The sequence below is a fragment of the Marmota flaviventris genome, chromosome 8 (assembly GCF_047511675.1).
Source record: "Marmota flaviventris isolate mMarFla1 chromosome 8, mMarFla1.hap1, whole genome shotgun sequence".
NCBI lineage: Eukaryota > Metazoa > Chordata > Mammalia > Rodentia > Sciuridae > Marmota > Marmota flaviventris.
In genome coordinates this window covers 88,057,136-88,083,454 of record NC_092505.1, presented here as the reverse complement: position 1 = coordinate 88,083,454, position 26,319 = coordinate 88,057,136, and the positions used below count along the sequence as shown (strand labels likewise).

At 35.4% G+C, this 26,319-nt stretch overlaps 1 protein-coding gene across 3 annotated transcripts in view; it reads right to left on the bottom strand.

Annotated features, from left to right (window-relative positions):
- Positions 1-4,729: 4,729 nt before the first annotated feature.
- Zmat3 (zinc finger matrin-type 3) overlaps positions 4,730-26,319 on the bottom strand; it is a 33,755-nt gene continuing 12,165 nt past the window's right edge. For 2 of the 3 annotated variants that reach the window (XM_027942200.2, XM_071615457.1), the window contains exons 3-6: positions 17,373-17,492; positions 14,332-14,498; positions 14,104-14,204; positions 4,730-11,720 (exon numbers count right to left, since the gene is read on the bottom strand). In XM_027942200.2, the coding sequence (XP_027798001.2) occupies positions 11,509-11,720; positions 14,104-14,204; positions 14,332-14,498; positions 17,373-17,492 (600 nt within the window). In that variant the 3' untranslated portion in view covers positions 4,730-11,508. The remainder of the gene's footprint in view (positions 11,721-14,103; positions 14,205-14,331; positions 14,499-17,372; positions 17,493-26,319) is intronic. The other variant, XM_071615458.1, reaches the window with a different exon arrangement.

Genomic DNA, 26,319 nt, shown 5'->3' with positions numbered 1-26,319 from the left:
ACATATTAGAATTCCCTATAGAGCATTTAAAAGATCCCTAGTAACCCAGGGACACAGTAGAGTAATTAAATCAATCTCCTGATGTAAGTGGCTATGTTTTGTTTTTAACTTCAGGTGATTCCAATATTCTAATAAATCTGAGAGCCATTGCTTGAACTTTAATATTCTTAAGAAATCAACTGTTTTTCTTAAATAAACATAGGTTCTAATTCTGTAAGTTTTGAGTAGGTACTGTGATGCTATATTTCTAACCAGCTTCAAGGTGATGGAGCAAGGATTTAGTTTCCAGAATTTATCACATCTATAAAAACATCCACTGCAGTATTATTTGTAATAAAGAAACATTGAAAACCATCTAAATGTCCATCAAAAGAAGGTTGGTTTCATTGTGGTATATTCAGACAATGGAACACTATAAAGCCTTTAAAATAAATCAGTCTATATATATCATCATAGACAAATCCTATAAACAATGTTGAGTAAAAACAAAGAAAAAATAATAGAGGTATTTGCAGACTATGATGACATTTGCATTAAAATTGAAAATATAAACAATATTATATATTATGGATACATATGTATTAATATAACAATATACATGAATATAATTTAAAATATCAAACTCAAGACTGTGGGTTTATCTGGGGAAGGAGAAAGGAGATTGGAATTGCAGATGGGTGCATAGTGGGCCTCAGCTGAACCTGCAATGTGTTGTTTTTTGAAAAATAGCATCAAATATTGCAAAATGTTAGGACATTATAGTGCTGAGGAGCTCAGTCATGAGTGTATGTATATTTGGTTATCTTCTATAATTTGCATATATTAAATAACTTATCATTTTTAAGCATTATTCATGATAAACAAAAGATAAAATAATCCAAGTATCTACTGATGGGTGACTGGATAAACAAATTCTGGTATGTATATATATTAAATATTATTCACTAATGTTCATGCCAGATTATGCCATTAAAATTTGGCATGAACATTAATGAATAATATTTCATATGTATACATACCAGAATTTGTTTATCCACTCACCCATCAGTAGATAATTGCATAATTTGGCATGAACATACTTTATATACAGAGTTACGAAAAATTGTGCTGTGAATAAATAATTATAAATGTAATGCATTCCACTATTGTCATGTATGTAATAAATAAATAAAGAAACCATTAAAAAAAGAAGAAAGAAATATTATTCATTCTCTCTATATATACTACAACATTGGTCCATCTTGAGAGCCTTATGCTAAATGAAATCAGACAGACAGAAGAAGACAAATACTGTATGATTCCACTTATAAAATTTCCTAGACTTGGGTTGGGCAAAGTAGCACATGCCTTGTAATCCCAGCAGCTCAGGAGGCTGAGGCAGGAGTTCAAAGCCAACCTCGGCAAAAGTGAGGCATTAAATAACTCAGTGCTACACAACTGTTTCTAAATAAAATACAAAATAGGGCTGGGGATATGGTTCAGTGGTTGAGTGCCCCTGAGTTCAATCCCTAGTACTCCAAAAAATAATAATAATAAAGTTTCCTAGACTTGTCAAATTCATAAAGACAAAAAATAGGAATGTGGTTGCCAAGGACTGGAGGAGAGAGGAATGGGAAATTATTGTTTAATGAGTACAAAGTTTCAGTTTGGGAAGATGAAAAGAGTTCTGGAGATGAAGAGTGTCATGATTGTACAAAAAAGTGAATGTACTTAATGCCACTAAACTGTACACCCAAGAAGAAGTTAAAATTGTAAATTTGTTGTTATGAATATTTTGTTTTTAAGTTTTTAATTTAAAAACCCCTTCTGTATATACGTCCATCAGCAGAGGACCAATAAATGATACTTTGGAAATCATGCAAGGGAAAAATCACACAATCAAAAATAATGAGATAAGGGACAGGCTATAGCTCAGTGGTAGAGCACTTGCCTGGCATTCTCAAAGCCCCAACACTGCAAAAAAAAAAAAAAAAAAAAAAATTAAAGAATAAACTAGGGCTGGGATTGTGGCTCAGTGGCAGAGCACTTGCCACACATGTGTGAGGCACTGGGTTCAGTCCTCAGCACCATATAAAAATAAATAAATAAATAATAAAGGTGTTGTGTCCATCTACAATTAAAAAAATAATTAAAAAAAAAAAGAATAAGCTAGACCAATGTGTGCTGGTATGCAAAGCTTGCCAAAGCACACTGGTCATGAAAAAACCCAAGGTGTAAAATAGCAGTGATGAAACACCATCATTTATATTGCATAAACCATCTCTAAAAAATAACCAAGAAACTGGTCACTGTTACTGACAGGTCAGGGGGGCAGGGGAAGCATGGGGTTCAGGGGTGAGTCCAGAACTCTCCTATTCAAAATGTCAATTCATTTTTTTTTCAAAAGACCAATCCTCTAAATTATTCATAAAGCCGAGAAAAGACTAAAAATCACCACAGGTCATACCTGATATCCTAATTCTGGGAAACTGGATAGAGAGAGGCTGACGTGACAAAAAGTACACAGGTGACAGAACTGGGACCAGCTATCCAGGATGTTCTTTTTCTAAATGTTTGAAACACATAACAAAAGACATAGAAATGTTTCTTACATTGTTAGTTTATTGAAGTAGAAAATATTTTTCTCCACCCAAATAAGTTATATTTGGGTAAACTTAATATTTTGTAGTTTTTATTTTGTCAGCACTATTTCTGTGTATTTGGTAACATTTGCCCCTGTATATAATTTGGTTTTAATTTTCAACAGTACTTTTTGATGAAAGAATTTTCTACTCTTTGCCTCCTGTTTGGGGCTTTCATTAACCATAATTTTAATTTAACTTACATGTTTGTTATTCACATATGTTAAAATGTGTTGATAAACTTTTTGAAATAGATATTTTGAAAGCATTACTTTTGTGATGCTTTCCATATGCATAAGTATGTATATACATACACATAAATAGGTATCCTGATTGTCAATTCACCATATTTCCATTCTGTCATAATTTAGCAGCCAAAGCTGTAAAAACGGCCCTCTCTCTTGTAAACATGTCTGTTTTTGCTTTATTTATGAGCAAAATCTCATTGCATGATTAGTTTTGCTTTATTTACCACTAAAAACTTTCATCCTGCGCTCCATGTCTTTTAACCAAATGTCCTGGTATACCAACCACAAACAGCTAACTGTAAGTTTTGGAGAATCCACAAGATGGCACTAGATACCTTTGTTCCAAGTCTATAACCTAGGAAGCGGTTTCTAGATAGAAATCAAGGTTAAAGAAGTGCCTCTGGCATAAGCAAAGATTAAAAATTGAAGCTAATATAAAAGACATCTTGCTCCTGTCTGGAGGGACGGCTGCCAGCCAAAACACATTTGAAGTGTAATTACATACTTAAAGACTCACCCAAAAGGCCAAGCATAAGCTATAGACTGCCTATACTTCTTCCAGCAGCAGATTTATATCTGTTCCTTTGGACATACTTCATTACTGGTACTTGATCATCTTAAACATTTCCAGAGACTTCCTCCTAAATATGCACCCAATCTGTGCTGTGTCTACGTCTGTGTGTATATATGTGATAGATATACATACACATCATGAAATGTATTTGGGACTTTTTGGGTAAGAGCTTATAAAGTTGCATTCTTATTCAATAATATTTACATTTCACAATAATAAACTGTCTTCATCTTTTTTTTACAAGGTCCCAGTTCTCAAGAGTTTATGAATATCCCACAAATTGGAATAAAACTTGGTGGGTAAAGTCTTAATTCAAATGTTAAGTCTTAAAACTCATCACAGAAAAATCTATTTCTGAGCTCCTGACAATCTCATATCAATTTATAAAATACTGAAAAAGTTCATTGCTAGTCTTTTACATACATGCAATTTTAAAATATAAGACCCCACACACGCACTTGATCTTGAATAGATTTTCAGCCAGTGAATAAGTCTCAGAAATTCCTCAAGAAAGGAACGCTGAAAATCTCTAGTTGTTTAAGAGTCTTTTTAAAATGTCCATTATTTTAATGCCCATGAGGTTTTATTTTAAGCTAAAAAAATCTCTTGGAAATGATTTTATACAATGTGCTATCTTGAGTATTTTACCACAGACACGTTCAATGTGATCTATTCACTTCTTTCAGAAACATTTTTTGTGTATAGACATGAGAATTTTTCCCACGACAATAAGTGTATGTGTCTAGCATCCCAATTACACCAAGCCTACCAGCCATCTTGCAGTCTATAATCTTCCTAAATGAGCATTTAAATTCAAAAACACACTGCATATAGTAAACCAGAGTGCTCAAAGAACTACTACTCAATAATATATTTTACAAATAAGCTGATTATAAGACTATTTTACATGTGAAATGCCCAGAAGATCAATGAGTACATGCTTTCTAGAATGTGTTTATTTCCAGAATAATGGTTGTGATCCTCAGGTCAGCTTTTGTCAGGATTTGAAGGGAAGATAAATATTGAAATAGATCAATACAAATGGGAACACATTCAGTCCCAGGCTGGCTCCCATGATGGGGAACAAAGGCAGAATGGGTAGCTTGGTCAATTCTGCTGCAAGACCCAGAGTTTACGAAGCCCTTCATGAGTTCAGGGGGTTCATTGTAGATTGTATGAAGACTGACAATACGGGGTACCCAGAGTCATCATCAATCGGCATCAAAATGAACCTCAGTACTGATGATTTACCTCTTTCCGTTGATCTCCAACTCATAACCAAACAATTTTCAGACAAGACTCAAACTGTTTTATTAAATTGAACACAAAATGCCTGTTATAACATCAAGCCTTTATCAGAAATCAGTACATAAGTAAGGATACACAGCCAAAATGAACCATCAACATAAGCAGTATAAATTTTAAATAACTTTCAGATTTCTATATTCAATATGCTGAAGAAAACAAAACCAAAAAAGCAATTTCAATTTCACAATTCACAGTTGATTGGTTTTAATCCCATGACACGTTTGTCATTTCTGTAGCCCCAGAACAAAAACAGATTTCCAAAGCGGTGACTGGCACATTGCCCCAATAGCATACCCAGATCTTAAGCCCCTGTGTGACATTTAGAGAAAATGTTATCAAACAACCAAATTTCATACAGTTTGAGCTGGCATTGTTTAGTTATATCCTTTACCAGAAATAGCAAAAGCAGTTTAAATATTTGCCATGCCATTAAGTGAAGGGTTCTAAAGTCTCCCTTGGTTTTCAATGATTTTATTCTCTAATTTAAGACAACAACTGTGTTTAAGTGCAACCTTAACAGTGAAAGCAAAATCAGTTTTGCTTCTGGATCTAGAGCATACATGGAGAGAGGACACTTCCTGCCCTGGCAGGTACATGGAATGCTTGGAAGCAGAGCCTAACATATTCATAAGGCATTTCAAAGCAGACACACCGCACAGACCAAATCACCATGGTCAGTAGAGGGTTCCAGGTGAACACCACATAGGCAGAATCAACATGAGATCCTTACCAAAAAAAAAAAAGAAAAGAAAAGAAGAAGAAGAAGATACAGTGGTTTACAAAACCACAGGAAGGTACTCAGGTACAGAAAGAAGGCAAAAAATGACCAGCCACTCCAAAAAGAGTTTTGTTCCCATAAATGCCAGATTTACGGAGTAAATAAACTACTTTATATGTGCTTTGCTCTACAATAATATCACTCATCTTGGCACAGGGAGTTACTTTTCCTTTAAAAAAAATAATGTAGAGAATATACATATAATCGTGATACAGAACATTTATTTTCACTAGTGAGGGGGTCACATAAGCACTCACATAGAAAGTTATGAGTGAATTATGAATTCTATTTAAAGGCAAAAAAAATCTGATAAACCCTGCATTATTAGTTGGTATTCAACAGTACAATGAGATTTTAGCAACTGCATTTGGCTTATTTAAGAACTATGACCGTGAGAATATCTTTAAGTTCAAAGAATTGTGAAATGTCTAAAAATAAAGCCTAATTAGTAAAAATATGTACTTTCCTTTAAAGGACCCAAAGGAAGTGTTCAGTTGTTTTAGAAGCCATGAATCTTATCAAACAAGCATAAGAATATAAATCAGAAACATTTAAGTTTTAATTCTGATACAGTTTTATCCATTGAAACATCATGACCTGAAACAAGTCACTTAAATTCTGCAGATCTGTCCACAAAAAGTGGGCCTAAAAATAAAGGCATATGTCAAAAAGATTTTCTTAACATTACTGGAGTAAAGCTAAAGATAGTTACTAAGGCTCACAATTTCAACAACTCATTGTACAGTACAATCATTTTTAATTCTGCTAATTACAACTTGAAGCATGAGTAATTACAATACTCAGGGAACTCAAATCAAATTCTTTACATAAATTAATAGCTGCAACTTTCTAACCTACCCAATCTGTTCTAAAGTTGTTTGAAACAGCTAATCATGGGTGGGCTTGACCCTTTACTCCCCTCAACCTTCTTGGAGAGCAGCAGAAAGCAGGGAAAGAAGAAGTATCAGGAAAATAAGCAGCAACCAATTGAAATGAGGTAAAAGCTTATTTCATACACCCCAATCAGTACTTGACAGTTTTCTGAAGAAGCTGCATACATAGTTCAGCAAGAACACATCATCAGAAGAGAGATAAAGGAAAAAAAACTCTCATCGTGAAACTTTAAAATTTATGACAATTAAGCATTTCAAATAGCCGACTCCAGAAAACTTGAGTTTGCAAAGGGAGTTGTCTTTCTTCACTCTAAGCATGCACAGAAACAGAAATTGGAAGAGGCAAGGCCACAGGAGGAAACAAAGATGTGGTGACTGGCTCAGAGTGTCAACTTTATACACAGCTTTCAAGATGCTACTAATATTCAAACAAATATTAATAACACCTCGTAAGTTTATGGTCTGAAATTTACAATGAAATGTATACCCCAGGGGATTGAGAGCTGGAGTGATGGGTAGAAAATAAAAAGGGCTGGGGATGTAGCTCAGTGGTACAGTGCACCTGGGGACAATCCCTGATACCACACACACATACACACAAAAAAAATATTATTTTTCTAAACATCATGTCAAGTTCTCCCAATCCACTACACCACCATGTAATAACACATCAAGGTGAATACTGCCAGCCAGGGAAACTGGATTCATCTTCAGAGTGTATGGTTCCTGATCAATAACAACAGTTTTACTTGATATCACACTGAGACTGCATTAAGAAAGAAAAAACCAGATGTGGAATAGAATCCACTCAGACCTTTGCGATTCCAAGCTCCTGTTTTATGAACCGTGATTAATGGCAATAACTGTCATCTCTTCTCTCTGTGAAATGCTGATACATACTAAAGGCACTCATATTCTGGGCTTAACGGACACAGGGTCACATGGGACCATAAGCCAGTACTTTTTTGGTAGCTACCCAGAAAGGGAGTTTATAAATGATCTCCCCATTCACAATGGGAAGAAAACATCAAACAGCTATCAGTAGAAATGTCTTATGAGAAGCTATTTATACAGCAATTTATCCATTCAGTTACATGGACAGAAAAAGCTCACAATGTTAGGGGTTCCCCCACCAACAACACAAAAACAGCAAAACATTATTTTATTACATATGAAACTCCTAAGTAGTGATTTGATAAGGGAAAAAATAGTTGATAACATCAATCTTTTTAAACACTTGTTCAAAAATCTACATTAAAGTTTTGTCTATGCAGACATAACATTCCTAAAGCGCTCTGTTGTCCTTAGTATGTGCCTCACCAAGTTCTTTAGCTAGTATTTCCAATCTAAGCTCTGACACAAAACAAAGTAGGTTAGGTTCCAAATCCACCATTTTTAGGCCTCTCTACAGAGAATATTACATCAAACAGTTATAGGTCTCCCCTGACACAAATAAGACTCATTTTACATAGGTCAATGAACAGTCCTCAAACTGTCATTGCTCACATTCCCAGACAAGTTTAGAGTGAAGGAATCACAATCCCACTACTAAGCTTTAGAATCTATCTACAGAGGAAGATTTTACCAGATACATACACACATATTTGTGTATATGAAGATGTATTTCTCACTTTATCCGTGTCCAAACTGTAACAGGTAGCTATAAGCAAGCATAAAGTTCTGCAGAATAGCTCTGTGAAGACGTGGGAGGTCTCACACTTTACATTCACCTTTTGAGTCAAAGGGATGCGGGGATAATCTTGAATCACCAAGAGTCTTCATTGAACCTCAGGGTCTCAAAAAAATCCTAAATGGTTTTCTAGGTTTTGCAATTAATTAAAGGGGAAAATATTGAGAAAGAGTTGGGGGGGTGGGGAGACTTTTCAAAACAAATGTTATAAAAAAAATAAAGTATTCACCTTGCAGAATTCAGTGCAGTAAGAAACAAGCAGACAAATATAATGAACAACATGCACATATTTACAAGTTGCAGAACATGACATACAAAAGTCAAGACCAACAAAGTGTTTCCTACTCAGTGTGGAGTCAAAGGATTATAAGACAACCATCAGCTTCACAACTGAACTTTAAAACAAAACAAAAAAAATACTTTGAAGGCGTATGCAGGCTAATCTTCTAATTGAAATATGGAACTTTTCCTTTAAAATCTCTCACTCTTGATATCTTAGAATCATTCCTTTCAAACATTGATTTTTAATGACAACATACACAAGGAGTCACAGAAAAAAGAGACTTTGTTACTAAGAGTTTTTAACAAATGATTACTGAAATCTACTGATTTTTTTTTTTTTTTTTTTTTTTTTTGATTAAAGGTCCTTTTCTGGTTAGACCTCTATCTGTCATTGTATATGGCATATAAGATACATGATTCCTTGGGGAGCATAGAGTGAAGATCCTAAAGCACGTTACAGAGCAGGACTGGACTTGACAAAAGGACGCCAACAGCAATCACATATCACTGACTTAGAGGCAACAGCGGCCTACTTACACAGGGAAGAAACAATGTATAGAATGTGTGAATATGAGAAACTGTTCCATGCAGTGATGACAATCCCTGCCGCCCCTTGTCTCACCTATGGAGCACAGGTGAATACTGCAAGGTAACTAGTACAAAACACAACTACTAGCATAGACATCTGTGATTTTTTTTTCTTTTTGATGTGCACGTAACCTCTATAAGTGATTGTAGAAGTTATCAACTTCCTAGAGTTTAGAAATTAAGAAACAAATTGAGTTACTGTAGGCAATATGGTACTAAAGTGTCATATAAAACAAACACATAGCTCTTTTTTAGTGCAAAAAAAGATAGCAAGTAAGAAATAACACTATAAATCTAACTTCTTTCTTTTAAAGAAAATGCGCTTATGCATTCATAACATCCATTAAGGGCACTGGGAAACTGGAAACCTGAATACACAAGGCCTGAAAAAACATCAAGCCCTTAAGTCCACTGCTTTTTGTACACAGATGATGAAATTGTTAAGTAAGGAGAGCAGGGAAAACACATCCTTTAATTTCATTTCCAGAGGAAAAACTAAAAGTAGATGAATGCCACTTTTACAAGATGTAAATTCATATTCACAATCTTTTAATGTTATCTGAAATATAAAGATACAATGACATTCTCTCTAGGGTATCATATAAAACTGTGTTTGCGCGTGTGCCTGCGTGGCTATGGCTATGGGTATGGGCGTGAGTATGGGAATGGGAATGCACACATACAGAGGGATAATGTGAGATTTCTAAGTACTCATTGAATCAAGTGGCAGCACTATATTCATATCTACCCAAAAAGTGACACTTAGCAGCAAAATGAGTAACCTATTGGCCAGTAAGATAATCCCTAACCTTCTTAAACTAATCAATTTTATAATTACTGCAAAAAGGGTTATAATACTAAAAGTCACAGGTCCATATAGAATCTCAACATAACATTATTTTATTTTTCTATTTCTGGGGAAAAAAATTACCAAAGAATTCTATTTTTTTTGTAAACCATCACTTCAGTAGAAGAAAATAACTTGATATTGTTCTGGAAGTTAGTCACAAAACCAATTTTTAACTATGGGTCTAGATGGCTCAAAAATTGTTCTGAAAAATTACCAAAAAGGAATGGTGATTGAAATTTTCCTGCTCTCCATCTATTTGCCTATAGAACTCTCAAGGTTACACAAAGAGTTTTAATTAGCAACATAAGCAGTCAAGTGTACAAAGACATGGTTCAAAACAACCTTCTTGGTGAATGTGGCTTTTCAAAAGAAATAAGACTGAGTGTCAGTCTTATCCATGTCAAAGAGATCAAATAAAAAATTAATGAAATTTTACATAATACTTCATTAGTTCATCTAGACATACTCTATGATTTCATATTTTAAAAACAAAACCCCAAAATAATAGTAATACCATTATAATTATCAGATACCAAAATCATCTATGATATAGTTTGAATATTCTCAGAGATGCCAGATTACAAAGGATAAAAAAAAGCCCATGTATTTTTCTACTGGAAATGATGACACTAAAACTTGTCAGCTTTTTAAAAAAAATTCCTCTATCTATGAAACAGCAGGAAGTGGTACTTTTCAGGACAGCAACTGGCAAGACAGAGAAGAATGTAAAGTACAAGAACTGGATCATCTAAAAAGCCTGCCAAAACAATAATATATCAAGAGATCTGAACTTATGGTTGGAGACCATCACACAAGGGCATATTACCATGAATAAAAGCATAACTCTAAACTGAAAAAAAATCAAACCCATCTTTATGTTTCCTAAAATCAGCTGAAAATATTTAAAAAGTCATGTCCATCTTAAACTCATTAGACACTCAAATCTGGGGCTTAGAAAAACCACAGCAGAGCTAGGACATGAAAATGAGCTTATTAGACAAGTTGATTCACTAGTGGAGGGAAAAAAAAGAAGAGAATGGTGGTGGCAATTAAATGTGTGAAATCCATAAATGGAAATGAAGTTTAGCCACTTGGAAGACAACAAGCACACTGCAAGTGTCTGAATTCAAGAAAATCTGCATTTTGGTGGTGGAGGGACATGATACAGGGAAAGTGTCCTGGGAAAGACCCTAATGCCATTATAATGACATATCCTACTGACAGTGCATGGAGGTAATGGTTCCAGCGAAGCCTTGGGAAACAGAACTCTGCTTACCTGTTTTAACTGTGATCTGAAGTAAGAACTCAATACAGCTCTTTATTTAACAGTACATAAAACTAAAATGACAAAAGTTGAAGTTTTTAAATAGTCATAGCTTTAAGTGATCAGGCTACTAGTCAACCAGAACTTGGCCAAGATAAAGTTATTTCAGATGGGGTAGGTAGGTCACATGCTACAAGTAGCTCAACACAGTTGACCTGGGAAAGTATTATGACCAAAGAAGCACATTTCCCTCCCCCCACCCCCAAGTTTTGACATCTTGTGGTACCACTGCAGGCTACATGTATTAACATTAAGCAGAGGAATGTACTCATATCAAAAGGACCACAAAGCAGGGCAAATTGACAGAAGGCAAACAGGCAGGACAAGCTGCTCTATCTGAATGTGGCCATCACTATACATAGCCCAGATTCTCCATCTCATTCCTGTACCGCTGCTCAGACACCTTGCTTTTGTGTTGCTTGCTCTCTAAGTGCTGCCGGAACTCCATCTCTTCGCCAGCCCCAACATTACACATTGAGCAGTAAAACTGGCCACTTGGAGTAACACACATGGCTAGATCACGTGGAATTCTCTGCCGAGAACGGGGATTGAAGTAAGGACCTGCTAAAGCCAGAGATAAAAATATTGCAGTTGAAACAGTCACTATGTGAATGATACTCTGACCAATTCGTACTGTAATTTTTAACTCTAAATTCAAGTTATAAAATTCCCAGATTCTTAACTTTAAAGGAAGGTGAAATTAATTTTTTTCAATTACCAGTTTATACATTCTACAAAGATAAAATGATTCTCCCAAGAATGCCAAAAAAGTTACTGTAGAGTCAAACTCAAACTCTAAATGGTTATGCCTCTAAAAAGTGAATACAATTTTTTAAATACTTTAATTTCCAAGTATTATATCTAAATTCTTATAATCATGTGTTGCTTGCTCTCATTAATCTAATTCTACTTCTGAGAATTATCCTAAGAAAGTATTAAGAGTTTCTACACAATGGGCTGGGATTGTGGCTCAGGGATAGAGTGCTTGCCTAGTGCGTGTGGGGCCCTGGGTTCAATCCTTAGCACCACATAAAAATAAAGAAATAAAATAAAGAAAAAAAAAAGAGTTTCTGCACAGTGATTTATCATCAAGGATATTGATATGAGCAGTGTTTTATAAAGGCAAAATTGTGGGGAGGAGAAATTCAAAAATAGGATTTGAAAAATTATGGTAATGACTGCAAAGAAAAACTATGTATTCGATAAATATAATGATACAGGAAACTATTAATTACATGAAAATATAATCACAATATGCTGTTAAGTAAACCAAGAATATCATAAAATATGATCATATTTATATTTTAAAGAAATACTATGCAGGGCTGGGGTTGTGGCTCAGCAATAGAGCGCTCGCCTAGTTCGTGCGAGGCCCTGGGTTCGGTCCTCAGCACCACATAAAAATAAAGGTATTTGTACAACTAAAAAATAAATATTTTTTTAAAAAAGAAATAATATACAAAAAAGGATTAGAATGACATTTTTGATATTTTGATATTTTTCTTCTTTTTACATTATTGACTTCTTTACCTGGACTATAAGTTTACTAATTTCCTCCTTTTTTTTTTTTTTTTGGATTGAACCCAGAGGCATTTGACCACTGACCCACATCCCCAGCCCTTTTTAATTTTTTATTTAGAGATACAATCTTGCTAAGTTGCTCAGGGCCTCAATAAATTGCTGAGGCTGGCTTTGAACTAGTGATCCTCCTGCCTCAGCCTCTTGAGTCATGAGGATTACAGGAGAGTACCACCACCCAGCCTGCTTTTCTTTTCTATTATAATAATAAATATTTAACACTTTTCTCAAAATATAGCTGTGATTGAAGTCTATAAGTTTTGATATGGTATTTTCATTACTATTTGATTATAAGAATTTGTAATTCAGTATGATTTCTTCTTTGAACCATGAATCCTTTAGAAATATTTTAAAATTCCTGAACAAATGGAACAAATGGAAATTTTGTGCGTTTTTATATTTTGGTTACTGTCATCTCATTTAGTTGTACTCTGGTAAGAGAATATGGTCCATACTACATTTCCTAAAGTTTATTTTACCTAATATCACTACATCTATCCCAGCATCCTTCATTTCATTGAGTTTCTTTTATGCAGTTTGATAATCTTTGTCTTTTAACTGAGACTTTAGTAAATTTACATTTTTTTTAATTCCTAATACTTTGAGACTCTTATATACTTACTACATTGTGCTTTCTATTCATCCTTTCTTTACTAGGTATCTTACTTTTCAATTAATTTTGCTTTTGGTTTGTGTCACCATGCACATAACTGCTCTCTGCTGACACACGTAGCACTGGAGACTGAAGGAGAAGAATGAAGGGACCACTCAGTCCTCCCCTCCCCAAGGAAGAAAAGCAGAAAACTTCCCAATAAATAAGTGGTTCTGAACTGAATGTAGATATCAAAATCACCAAGGAAGCATTTACAAAGCACACATATGTCTGGGTCCTATTCCAAATTTACTGATGGAAAATCTTTAAGAAATTATTCAGGTGCATTTTGAAAACACTCCCTGAAGAATTCTGATGCAATGCCCTGGTTAAAATCCATTGCTATTTTTTTTTTAATTTTCTCCAAGAAATGGGAATTGAATATGGTGCAACTTGAAAACAAACAGCTCATTTTTATGACACACTTTTATTTTTCAGCTGGCAAACATGAGAAGAAACATAAAGGAACTATGATGAAAGACCCTAAAACATAGACTATGTTTAAAAATCAAAATAAATAATATACTAAGTAGGAAATAAATAAATAACACTTGAAATAAACACCAGCCTGAAAAAGTCAATAGACCAATTCAATAAAACAATGACTAACCCTGATTCTCAGGGCTATCTATTACTATGAAAGAAAATAAAAAGAAAAGAGACCATTTGTAAAGTGTATGTGGAAATTTCCAAGGTATGTGGAAATATACAGGATACCTGAATTATTCTGTACTGCATACATATTTCTCCTATTAGGCATCATCTTAAATTCATTCCCCTCTTTCCGAGCTCGTCGTTGACCCACCTCTGAGGAGTCCCTGGAGAAAAGAAATTGAAAAAGGATGAGGCTTCTAAACAAGGATCCCTTTCAACTTCTTTTTTTTTTTTTTAAAGACAGTCCATCTCACATAACACTTTGGCCTTGGAGAAAATGGCAATACCTACGAGAATGAGTTACTCTGAGCTTCCGCCAGTCGCAGCCTCTTGGCATGATTCTTCCCTTGATAGTGAGCCTGAGCCACAGCCGGGGAACTAAAGGAGGCATCACAGAGCTTACAGTAATCATTCTCTGTAGCCAGGATCACTCTGCCTCCTGGCTTGAAGGAGCCCATCTGATATCAAAGACACAAGAAGAAACAAGGTTAAAAAATATGGAGCCTATTCCTTCCTTCTCCTAAAGGTTTTTGTAAGAACTGAAAAATAACCAAAGGATATGACATGACCATAAACAATCTCTCAGCTTTATAAGGAAAGGAAATAATTAATTCAAAAAAGAGAGTCTGGGAGACATAATAATGGTTTTGCTCTATAATCACATATGAATTAAATCAAATAGCTTATTGCTCTCTCCATTGAAGAAATGTTTTAATGAATTTAAAATTTTTAGCATGGAAAATTTAGGTAAATAAATAGGTAAGACCTAAACCCTCATTTCCAGAATGAGTAAAGTCTTCTTAGAATCCTTCGATAAACATTTCCTGAATGTCAATGGTTTATTGGGTTTGCTTCCTAATCCAGAAGGGATGTACAGACATATAAAAGTCCTTGTCTTCCATGAAGTCTACAAACTAGCTACAGATATGTTATAATCAGGGAAAATAACTAGCAGATCCAGACAACTGTATTCAGATTGGAGAACAACATGTTAAAGAAAACCTAACAGCACCTGGAAGACGGCAGGCATTCACTTTTGTTGGATTAACAAAAAGTTACAGACTAGATTTTGGCTATAGGAGAATAATATATATAATAAAGATCTTAGAAGCTATATCATAACAGGAACAATTGAAGGAAACAGCTCCGTTTCACCTAGAAGAGAAGATTCTCTCAGAATAGGATAGCCGTCCTCAAAAATCACAAAGGACTCTGCTATGAAAGACTGCTTAGGTCATTTCCCTGAGGGGATAAGCCAGAGGAAAGCAATCCCCAACAGGGAGCAGCCATCCAATTCTAAAGCAGCCTTCAGTAGCCAGCAGTTTGACAAGTACTCAGCTTGAAGATCCCTGTTTTCCTCTCCTCTGATTCCATTTTTAATATATCTAATTTCCCCACAAATCTATGAGGAGGAGGAACAGATGGAATTGCTATCCACATTTTAAGCACTAAAACACTGATGCTAGCAAAGTAAAATTATACCATGGTGGTTAGGAACAGAGAGGTCCAAGGATCAAAAGGAATTCTTGCTCCACCATTTTACAAAACGATGCAAAACCATAGAAAGTTACTTAGCTTTCCTGAGCTTCTAATAAACTTACAGTGGAACTCACACTGCAGGCCCACGGACTACACTTTGAATGAGGCTGATGGCTTTAAGTTTTTACAGGTATTAAATGAGGTAAGGGGTTGGAACTAGAGTGAAGCAAGTGAGATGCTTGCCTTGAGCACAGCAAAATCTCAATTTAATAGATTTTTTGTTAAGATACTGGGGATTGAGCCCAGGGATACTCTAACATTGAGCTATACACTAGTCCTCTGTTTTTTTATTTTGAGACAGGGTCTCACCAAGTTTCCCAGGTTGGCTTTGAACTTGCCATCCTACTGCCTTAGCATCCCAAGTACCTGAGATTACAGGTGCGTGCCACAGTGCCCAGCTATATTATAATGGACTATTTTTAAAAATCAAATCTAATGTAAAAAATAAATTCACAGCAAAATATCAAAATTTTTAAAGAAAGACAGGATTAGTAGCAATGCCATGCAAAGCCATGGAATCTAAAGCCAAAGGAAAATCAGTATGTTTTTAATGTTTTGTTCACCAATAGCTTTTTCACATTTTGCATTTTTTAAAAACCCTAATTTCAAATATTCATCTTGAGTACTGAAGGTTTTTTCTTCCATTTAAATTTTGTACCCAAGTCAAGGACAACCCTTACCTCATCCTAGTTCCAGCCCTGAACAAAATAATGCATGAAAAGTGCTTAGCAGAGTGCCTGGCATAGGAAGTACTCAATTACAGTAATTATTTATAACTACTATATTGTTCTGTGGGAAATAATATTTAAAGATAGGTTATGGAGTAGTGTCCATATTTCAGAGACTACAACATGCAGTAATATCTTTCCTGAATCACCCTCTCTGTCTTCCAAAGAGCAAAAGGAACTGGCCTCTCAACTGTGTCTCATAATACCAAAGTCCGGAAAGTATTTATACATGCTTTCTACACACAAGGAAGTAAAGGGCAACCTGACGACAAAATATAACAAGGGCAACTGGAAGACAATATAAGATAAATGGAATTAACTACAATACAGAAATCAATTGTTTCTCTTTTCATACAAGACATAGTGTTGACATACAGAATCATTTAACCCATAATTTTGAGAAATAGATAGAGAAATACTCATGAAACAATATCTGTTTCATCATCTCATGCATCACAACCAAAGCCAATGAGAAACCTCCAAGTTCACATCTGGTGTTCATTAAAACCAGCACATAGTTCAAGAAGTTACAAATACCGCCAGGTGCAGTGGTGCACACCTGTAATCCCAGGAGGCTCAGGAGGCTGAGTCACAAGAATTGCAAGTTCAAAGCCAGCCTCAGCAACTTAGCAAGGCCCTAAGCAACTTAGGGAGACCCTGCCTCAAAATAAAAAAACTAAAAACCAGGTTGTGGGGCTGTGGTTGTGGCTCAGTGGTAGAGGCTTGCCTAGCATGTGTAAGGCACTGGGTTTGAGTCTCAGCACCACATATAAATAAATTAATAAATAAAATAAAGGTTCACCAACAATTTAAAAAATATTTTAAAAAATAGGGTTGGGCATATGGCTCAGTAGTTAAGTGTTGGGGGGGAGGAGGGGAGGAGGAAGAGGAGGAGGAGGAGGACGAGGACGAGGACGAGGAGAAGTTGTTACAAATACCAAGTAGGACATTATTTCAGGAATATTTCTATCCTGGTAGACAAATAGACAACAAACTTCATTCATGACCATTCATGACCATACAACAGCTTCTTCATGCCACTTCACCCTGACTCATGTGTCTCACCTGTGGAGGGACTGGAACAACTGGGGTAGCTACAGGCTCCACCACATTGCTCATTCTGGCAGGAGGAGGACAGCTATTGGCTGCATAGTAATTTCGTAGTTTCTTACCATGATTTTTACCCTAGAAGTAAAAATAAATGAGTAGTCACCATGAGGAAAAAATATATAAATTTAGTTATTGTATTCACTTCAAGAAAAAAATACAAGCAATAGTAACTACATATTATTTCTTCATATATACACAGCACTGGGGTAGTCAGACTACTAGCTAGAATTGCTTGCTAGATCTTGAAGTATAATAGGATCTAAAAGAATTTATCTGGATAAAGTAAGAGAACAAAGCCAAAAAAAATTGATTTCCTACATGTTTCCAAAAAAGTGTCAACATTGTCCAGGGATCTATGTCCTCCTTCAACTTGTTGCCATTCATGTGCTACTGCTTAAATATGAACTTTATGATACACTGATCTAATCTACTTTAGAAGTAATGAACATAGACATTCCAATTCTTTTTACCAAAAAATAGTACTTACAGATTATCTTTTTACTTACAAAGGACTTTCATAAGCATGAGCTCATTTGCTGCTCACAAAAAAATCCTATAGAGGAATTTGTTGATATTATCCATATATGACAGCTGAGGAACTTCTATCTACAGGAATTGGGGGGCTTGCCCACAGACCCCTTCAGGAAGATACAGCAGGGAGCTAAAGCTTGAAGCAGATCTCTGAATCCAAAGCATGGCTCTTTTTCACTACAGCATGATGGCTCTAGGAGGCACTCTGAACCTCTTAAAATGGATTTACTTTTCTCATTATGTTTTGCTTAGGTAATTATTTACATGATTCTATCCCTTGAACTAATGAAAACACTGGAAAAGGTCAATGGTCCAAAAGCACTCTAAATGGGGGAAAACCAGCATATTATTTGTTAAACCAGACTGTAAAGTTCAAACCTCCAGGCAAACATCAATTTACCATTTACTATAGGCTAAACCCTAGGAATAAACAGGACTAGAAGAAACAGACACATAGCAATGAATTAATGATCTAAGTTTCATCTTATGCCCAAATGCCCTAGCTGTGCTCCCACCACAGTGACATCCAGAGAGTCAAATCTAATGGTCCCACCTATGCTTTCATCTTGAACTCTAAGCAGCATGACACAGTTGATCCTCTCTCCTTGAAATAACCTTCTCATTGTCCTCTGTCTTCTGTGGCTCCTCCTTATCTCTCCATCTCTTGTCTTCTACCAGATCTTCAACTCCACAGCACTGAAGGTCCTACACCTGGCCACCTTCTCTCTCCATCTGTGCTCCAATTCTAGGTTATTTTACCCAGCCCCACACCTTTAAAAGGTAATGAATAAGTCAATGACTTCTTAAATTATCCAGCTCTATCCCTGAACTTCAGAACCATGTCTCAATTGCATTATTGCCTTTCACACTTTGAAATCTTAGGAGGCATATCCATTTTAATGAAACTTTGTATTCCTTCCCCATAGAACTTTCTCATTACCACCACTGCCATCACTCATCCACATATCAATAAAGGTACCGCCATCCACCCAGTTACTCAAAAAAAAGCCAAGGAGTTCTGTTCTTGGATCCATCCTTTCCTAAAACCAACACATTCAATCTATCAGCAAGTCTTGTTAGCCTACCATCAAAAAATATCCCAAATTATTCCACTTCTCCCCACAGACATTAAGTATACCCCCATAATCCAAGCTACCAATGCTCTTCACTTGCAGTAGCAACAACTCCTATCTAGTCTGTTATCAATCCTGACTCCTTATAACCCTCATTATAAACTACAGTGATAAGTCTAGACAGAAATCTGGTCACATTGCTCACTCACTTAAAATCTTTCAATGGCTTCTCACTACTACGCTTAAAATTGACAAGTCTTGCTTATAAGGCCCTACCTATCCTGGTCCTGTCCATCTCTCAGATTTTATGCCATTCAGTGCCCCTTTCCCTGCTAATTATGCTACTGCCTACTTTCTGGTCCTCAGAGATGCCAACCCCATTTTAGTTCTGGGGCCTTTGAACTTGTTGTTCCATAGAATATAGCTCTTTCAGATTTCTGTATGGCTGGCTCCATACATTTCATCTTTGAAGTCTCAACTCAAACAGCATATCTCACTGACTCTCAAGTGTCACATCCATTCCTCCCTTGTGTGTGTGTGTGTGTGTGTTGTGTGTTGTGTGTGTGTGTGTCTCTCACACACACACAAACACACACACTCCCCACCCCATCAGATTACCACATTATCTAATTTTATTCTGTTCTAACACCACTTTCCACTATTTAAAATGATATGGTTTGTTTACTTATTTTTGATCTTTCCTCCCATCTAAAATGTAGACTCCTTGAAAATAAGGACCTTGTCTATCTTGTTTATTCTTCTTTCTCTGATGCATAGAACACTTTCTAACAAAAAGCAAGCAATCAATACATATTAGCTATATCAATGAATCAAATATCATAATGGAGATCATTTTTTAAAAAAAAACTAGTAGGAAAACAGAGAAGGAATTTCTTACGTCTACCGGAAATGTGTCAGAGGCTTCCCTGAAAGGGGGACATTGAGTTGTCTTTTAAAATGAGTAAAAATTTACTCGGCAGTAAAAAAGTTGAAGGGGAAAGAAAATTGTGATCTGAGGAAGGGTCCTGCCTGCTGTACTGAGAAGCCTCAGGAGAGAGGATCTTCAGGATCCTTAGGAGAGGGGGTAGGGGTTGAGATAGGAAGCATCCTCAGTGGTTCTGTTCCTAATCCAGAATTTGAACTTTTGAGGCAGCAGGGGACTTCTGAGAGACTGTAGGCAAAGCAGTACCAGGACTGGATTGCATTTGATAAACATCATCCTGAGATCAGGGGGACAAATCAGAGCAGACCAAAGCTGGGAGCTGGGAAGATAGAGAAAGTCAATGACTAAGCCCTGGATACTCCAATTAAGTGTGATAGAAAACAAATGTCCGGAAAATGAGGTTGATAATGCCTGGCCCATCAAGTAAGGCAAAACAGACAATGTATTATCATGGAAGCCTAGAACCAAACTGGAACTTGGGAGTGAGGTTAGACTGAAAAGGCATTATTAGCACGTACATGATATTTAAAGCCATAGAACCAAAATAGATTACCTAGGCGGAGAGGAAACAGACAAATGTTTTTGAAAGTGAAATGAGAAGATGAAGCAAAATGAGGGTGTGTAGGAAAATAATGGCTGGAGTGAGAGAGAAAGATCTGACATCTGTGAAGAAGGTAAAAATCTAATAAAAAATTTTTAATGAGCTATGGAGTTTAGTTACCCCAGTGCAGCTGTTCTAAAGCAAGCCTGGCACCTCCCATCAGTCTCTCACTCATGTGCTCTTGTTACTGGCTTCCCCTTTCCACTTTCCTCCATGCTATGATGCAGCACAAGAAGCCCTCACCAGAAGCTGAACAGATGCTAGCACCTCTTTCTTTTATAAATTACCCAGCCTCAAGTATTTTGTGATTGCACTAGAAAAATGGACTAAGACAAAGTAGTATTGAAAAGAAGATAGTCTGGGTCAACACACTGAGACTAAAATATCCATCACAGGATATCTGGATGTTGTGCACCAGGTTGGTTAGCACTGAGGAAGTTAAGGCTAAAGCAGTTTGCAGAATCTTCTAAAACTGGTAGGAATTTGATTCCACAGATTTGGAGAAGGACAAAAGAGTTAAATAGTTACTGATTTCTCCCTATGTGCTGGTCACTGTCCTAAGAAATGGAGATAAAATGGTAAACACAAAGTCCCTGCCCACAGGAAACTTTTCCCAAGAATGAAAACAGATTATATATACATAAACAAAACATGATGTGACTGACAATGGCTCTGCAGAAAATAAAACAGGATGATGTTACAGAAAAACAGCAGAGGAGGGTAGGGTTGAAAGATATTTGGCTTTTCTGTAGAGACACATGAGCAAAACACTAAAGAATGAGAAGTCTCCAGTTGTGTGGAGAAGATCTGGGTATTCAGATGACCATTGGGCCAAGTTAAGTCAGAGATGATTCTCATTGTCCAAAGAGCCCAACCTAGTGTTCAGGAGTGAGGTCACGCTAGGGATAGAACTGGAGGAGCTACTGATACACATAGTATTTAAAATCATGTAAATGGAAGAGAAAAAATCACCTACACAGATCAAATAGAGATTAAAGGTCAATTTTGAGATAAAGAGTAGAAAGGACAAAACTCTACCATGTAGAGTATGAGAAAGAATAAGCATCAAAAAAATGAAACTGAGAATGCCCAGCATACAACTAAAGATGAACATCTGGCAAGAGGGCATTATGGAAGCCTACAACAAGCTAGCCTGTTTGGGAAGAAAACTATCTAGTTCGATACATTATAACCAAGGAAGAACTTACTTGTAGGCATTGCCAAAGAGAAACATGCACAGGGAGACAACTGTGAGAATGTGTCTAGAATTGTTTGTAATAACAGAAATAATTTAAATGGCTATGCACAGGATAATGGCTAAATTACAGTCTATTTGTGAAATGGATCAGTATAGTGGCACACAAGGAGCGTGCATGGCAACATAAATGATTGTCATAACAAAATGATTACTAAAACTAGCAAGTTACAAAAAAAGATGTACAAATAATTTTAATATGGGATTTTAAAACATGAAAAATAACACTACACATTAAATAGTCAAACACATTTTTGTAGCTAATGTATAAAAAAAATTTTAAACTATGGGAACAATAATATCAATTCAGCATTGCAACTACATATAGGGGCGTGGGAGATGACACAACTAGGAAGAGATATATGGGGACTTCAACTGAATGAATAATTGGTACTCCTCAAGCAAGATGGCAAATATAAATGTTCTCTCACACACAAAAAAAATTTAAAAACAATAATAATAAAAAAGTGATTCACCAGTGCTGAGGAAAATCAGAACAAATTACTATTTTGATTTGAAAAGACAAAGGTCAAAATTGGCCTTAGTATCATTTCTGTGGAGTGGTGAGAGATAAAAAGTTATATGGAAAGACAGGGGAATGAATGTGACATAACTTTTCCTACATACTTATATAAACATACATACCACAATGAATCTCACCATTGTGTACATCCACAAGAAATTAATTAAAAAAAAAACTATGGGTAAATGGCAGAAAGATCAATAGAGAGAAGAGAGCAGAGGTGGGGAGAGAGAAGTGAAAGGAGAGGTACTGGGGTCTGAATTAGAACAAGTTATATTCCATGCTTGTATAATTATGTCAAGATGATTCTACTGTCATATGTAACTAAAAAGAATCAATAAAAATTTTAAAAAGTTATATGGAGTTTTTAAGGAATGTATAGGAACTGTGAGTAGAAACAAGTATAGGCTGGTATATATAGAAAAAAATCCCACTTATGTAAGAGAGAAAAGTGATTTTTAAACACAAATATTAGGGGATTAAGAATGGACTGCAAGGAGAATTAAAACCAAGAATCAATAAATGGGATGGAATCAATCTAAAAAGTTTCTTCTTAATCTGTGAGGTGAATAGACATACTCATAGTGGGGTAGGGAAAGGGAGTATGGGAAGAATACAAAAACTCTAGATAGGGCAGAGGGGTAGGAGGGGAAGGGAGGGGGCAGGGGGTTAGCAATAATGGTGGAATGTGATGGACATCATTATCCAAAGTACATGTATGGAGACATGAATTGGTGTGAACATACTTTATATACAGAGATATGAAAAATTATGCTCTATATATGTAATAAGAATTGTAATGCATTCCGCTGTCGTGTAGTTAAAAAATAAAATCATTTTTTTTTTTAAAAAAAGAGTATTTGAATAAAAAAAAAAAAAAGAATGGACTGCAAGGGATGATCGGGTATGACACGTCTCTGAGTGAACTTTTTTTTCTTTTTGAGGGACTGGGGACTGAACCTAGGGGCTCTCTGTTACTGAGACACATCCCTAGCCCTTTTTATTTTTTCATTTTGAGACGGGGTCTTGCTAAGTTGCCCAGGCTGATTGCAATTCTCCTGTTCCAGCCTCCCAAGCTGTTAGGATTACAAGCATGTGCCACTGTGCTTAGCTAAGAATACATTTTTTAATATAGTTTTGAACTATAGAACTGTATTACTATTTTACAGAGTTTAAAAAAAGAATCAAATCAAGGAGGACAGTGGAACACAATGTGAAACACAGACAAAAGCAAACAATCCTAACTACATGAACAGAATGACTAACAAACACACTGAAGGAGCAGAGAAAAAAATACCATGAACATTTTCATATAGTCTTAAAGTATCTTCCCACAAGACACTTATTAAACACCAAACAAAAAATACTAACTACAAGGAAGAACCCTGGCAATCCCAACCTTTGTAAACTAAGAACTTTAGAAAACAAGATTTGACTGCACATTGTAGTGATAAAAACAAAAAGAACAATATATAATGCTATGCTCTGGCTAGTATTATTTGCTTTTCTCAGGGGTATGGATTATTGACTGCCAAACTACTTCATGTGCATTGAATGTATATGAGGAAGCATGTATTTTGTGAATAATGAAAACTGAGATCTCTCACTATCAAAGTACTTACACATAAGAAAAGATGGAATGCTAAAATGAATATACTGTTGTTTTGTACTGAAATTGGAAGTGTCCATCTGAAATCTATTTTAAATACAGGTACACATAGATAGATATAGATGTAGATGTAAAGACATATATTTACTAGCTCTGTTCACTGAGAAGATCTAGAAATGATGATCTTCCAGTACCAAAGGAAACAACACTTAGATTTGAGTTTCTAAATATCATTCATTCTCCATTTCTACTTAAGAAATGGCTGATAGGGGAAAGCACAAGAAGATCCCCAAATGTTCTGTATTGCTAGAAATTAAGGAAGTATGCAAAAAATTATGGAAACATGTCAAGGACACAGAAACATCAGCCTGCAGGGACTCACACTGGTAAAACCTGGGGCACTCTATTGCATCAAAATAAACAATAACAGTAATAGAATATATTATCCCTAGAATAAAATAAAAATCCAGGCACCTATGATGATATAAACAAATGAATGTTAAAAAGGAAAAAATTCTTTCTTAAAATAAAATTCAAACAAATAAATGAGGGTGGAAAGATCAAAACAGAAAAATCACCATTTGGCAAACACCACTGTAATAAGAATCATCACTGAGCTAGGCATGGTGGTACACACCTGTAATCCCAGATACTCGGAAGGCTGAGGCAGGTGATGGCAAATTTAAGACTAACCTTTGCAATTTAGGGAGGCTCTAAGCAACTTAGTTGAGACCCTATCTCAAAACTTTTTTAATATTTTTTTAAAGATTGGGGGTGTTGCTCAGTGGTTAAGCACCCCTAGGTTGAATACCCAGTACCAAAATATAATTAATTAAAAATCAGATTTAAAAAAAAGAATCATCTCTGAGCAAAAATATGGTAAGAAATAAAATACTGCTAGGCATAGTGGCACATATCTGTAATCCCAGTGACTCAGGAGGCTGAGGCAGGAAGATTTCAAGTTAGAGCTCAGCCTCAGAACTTAGCTAGACCCTGTCTCAAAATTAAAAAATAAAAAGGGCTGTGGGTGTAGCTCAGGGGTTAAAAAAAAAAAAAAAAAAAAAAAAAAAAAAAAAACCTCTTCATTCAATTCTCAGTACCAGAAAGAAAAAGGAAAAAAACAGATTGTGGATATAAAACAAAGAAATAAAATGTTCCCATAGACTCAAAGTATCACTCCACATGATACTTATTCAAAACAAAAAGCAAACAGTAACTTTAAAAAGGAGACCTCTTGCAGGTAACACTTTAGTCGGGGTGGTCAAAGTTAGTAACACCAGTATGGCAACATATTTACCTCAGGTTCTTCCTGATGTGATGCACTAGAAAGAACACAATAGTATTTCTGCAGTATTTTTGCCAAAAAATATATAACCTGAATTTAATCAAGGCCAGGTTTGAGACATTCTACAAAACAACTTTCCAAAAACTGTAAGATCAAAAAAAAAAAAAAAAAATGAAGATTTATGATGTCAAAATACATTCAACTGTCATGCATAACTAAAAATTACAAATTTTTAAAAAGTGATAAAATTTTTAAAAAAGAAAAGAAAAACCAAGAACCTGTCCAAATTAAAGGAAACATGAAAATGACATACAAAATTTCATTATAGATTGGTTATTGGAACCAAAGAGATCATTAGTAGACAACTGGGGAGATATAAATAGCTTTTAGATTAGATAATATTATTGCATTAATTTCCTGACTTCAATAATTTTACTGTAGTTATGCAAAGTATTAATATTTGGGGAATCAGAATGATGTGCAAACAGAAATTTTTGGACTTTGTGCTATTTTTGGAACTGTTTTGTAAGTCTACAATAATTCAAACTAAAAAGCTAGATAAAAATTACCCAAAGCCACAAATAAATGGTACAGTGGGGGACAATCTGGTTCTAGTATACATGCCACCATGCTCTATTGCCTCCTAGGACCATTCAACAGTATTAAGGACTACCTCAGGTATAAGAACTGTTTTTAAAATGCATTATGCATTTGACTTTCAGATATGAATAGTATCATCATCATTGTCAAAATCATCATCTTCGATAGGCAGAAACAGGTTAAGAAATATTTCCAACATTATACATCTAACAGGTAGTTAAGACTACAAAGTTAATGCTAGTCTGGCCCCAAAGTCATGAGTTTCATGCCCTTAATATCCTAAGGAAAAAAGAAATATTAAGAAATCAAGAGATCCTCAAAAATTAAAGACATGATTGTCAAAATTTAAAAATTCAATATAGAATTAGAAGTCAAAAACACATCAAATTAAAATAAACAACATAGTAACTAAAAAGAGAAGAGACAAACAACACAGTAGTCCCCCTATGCCTTAGTTTTGCTTTCTACAATCTCAGTTACCC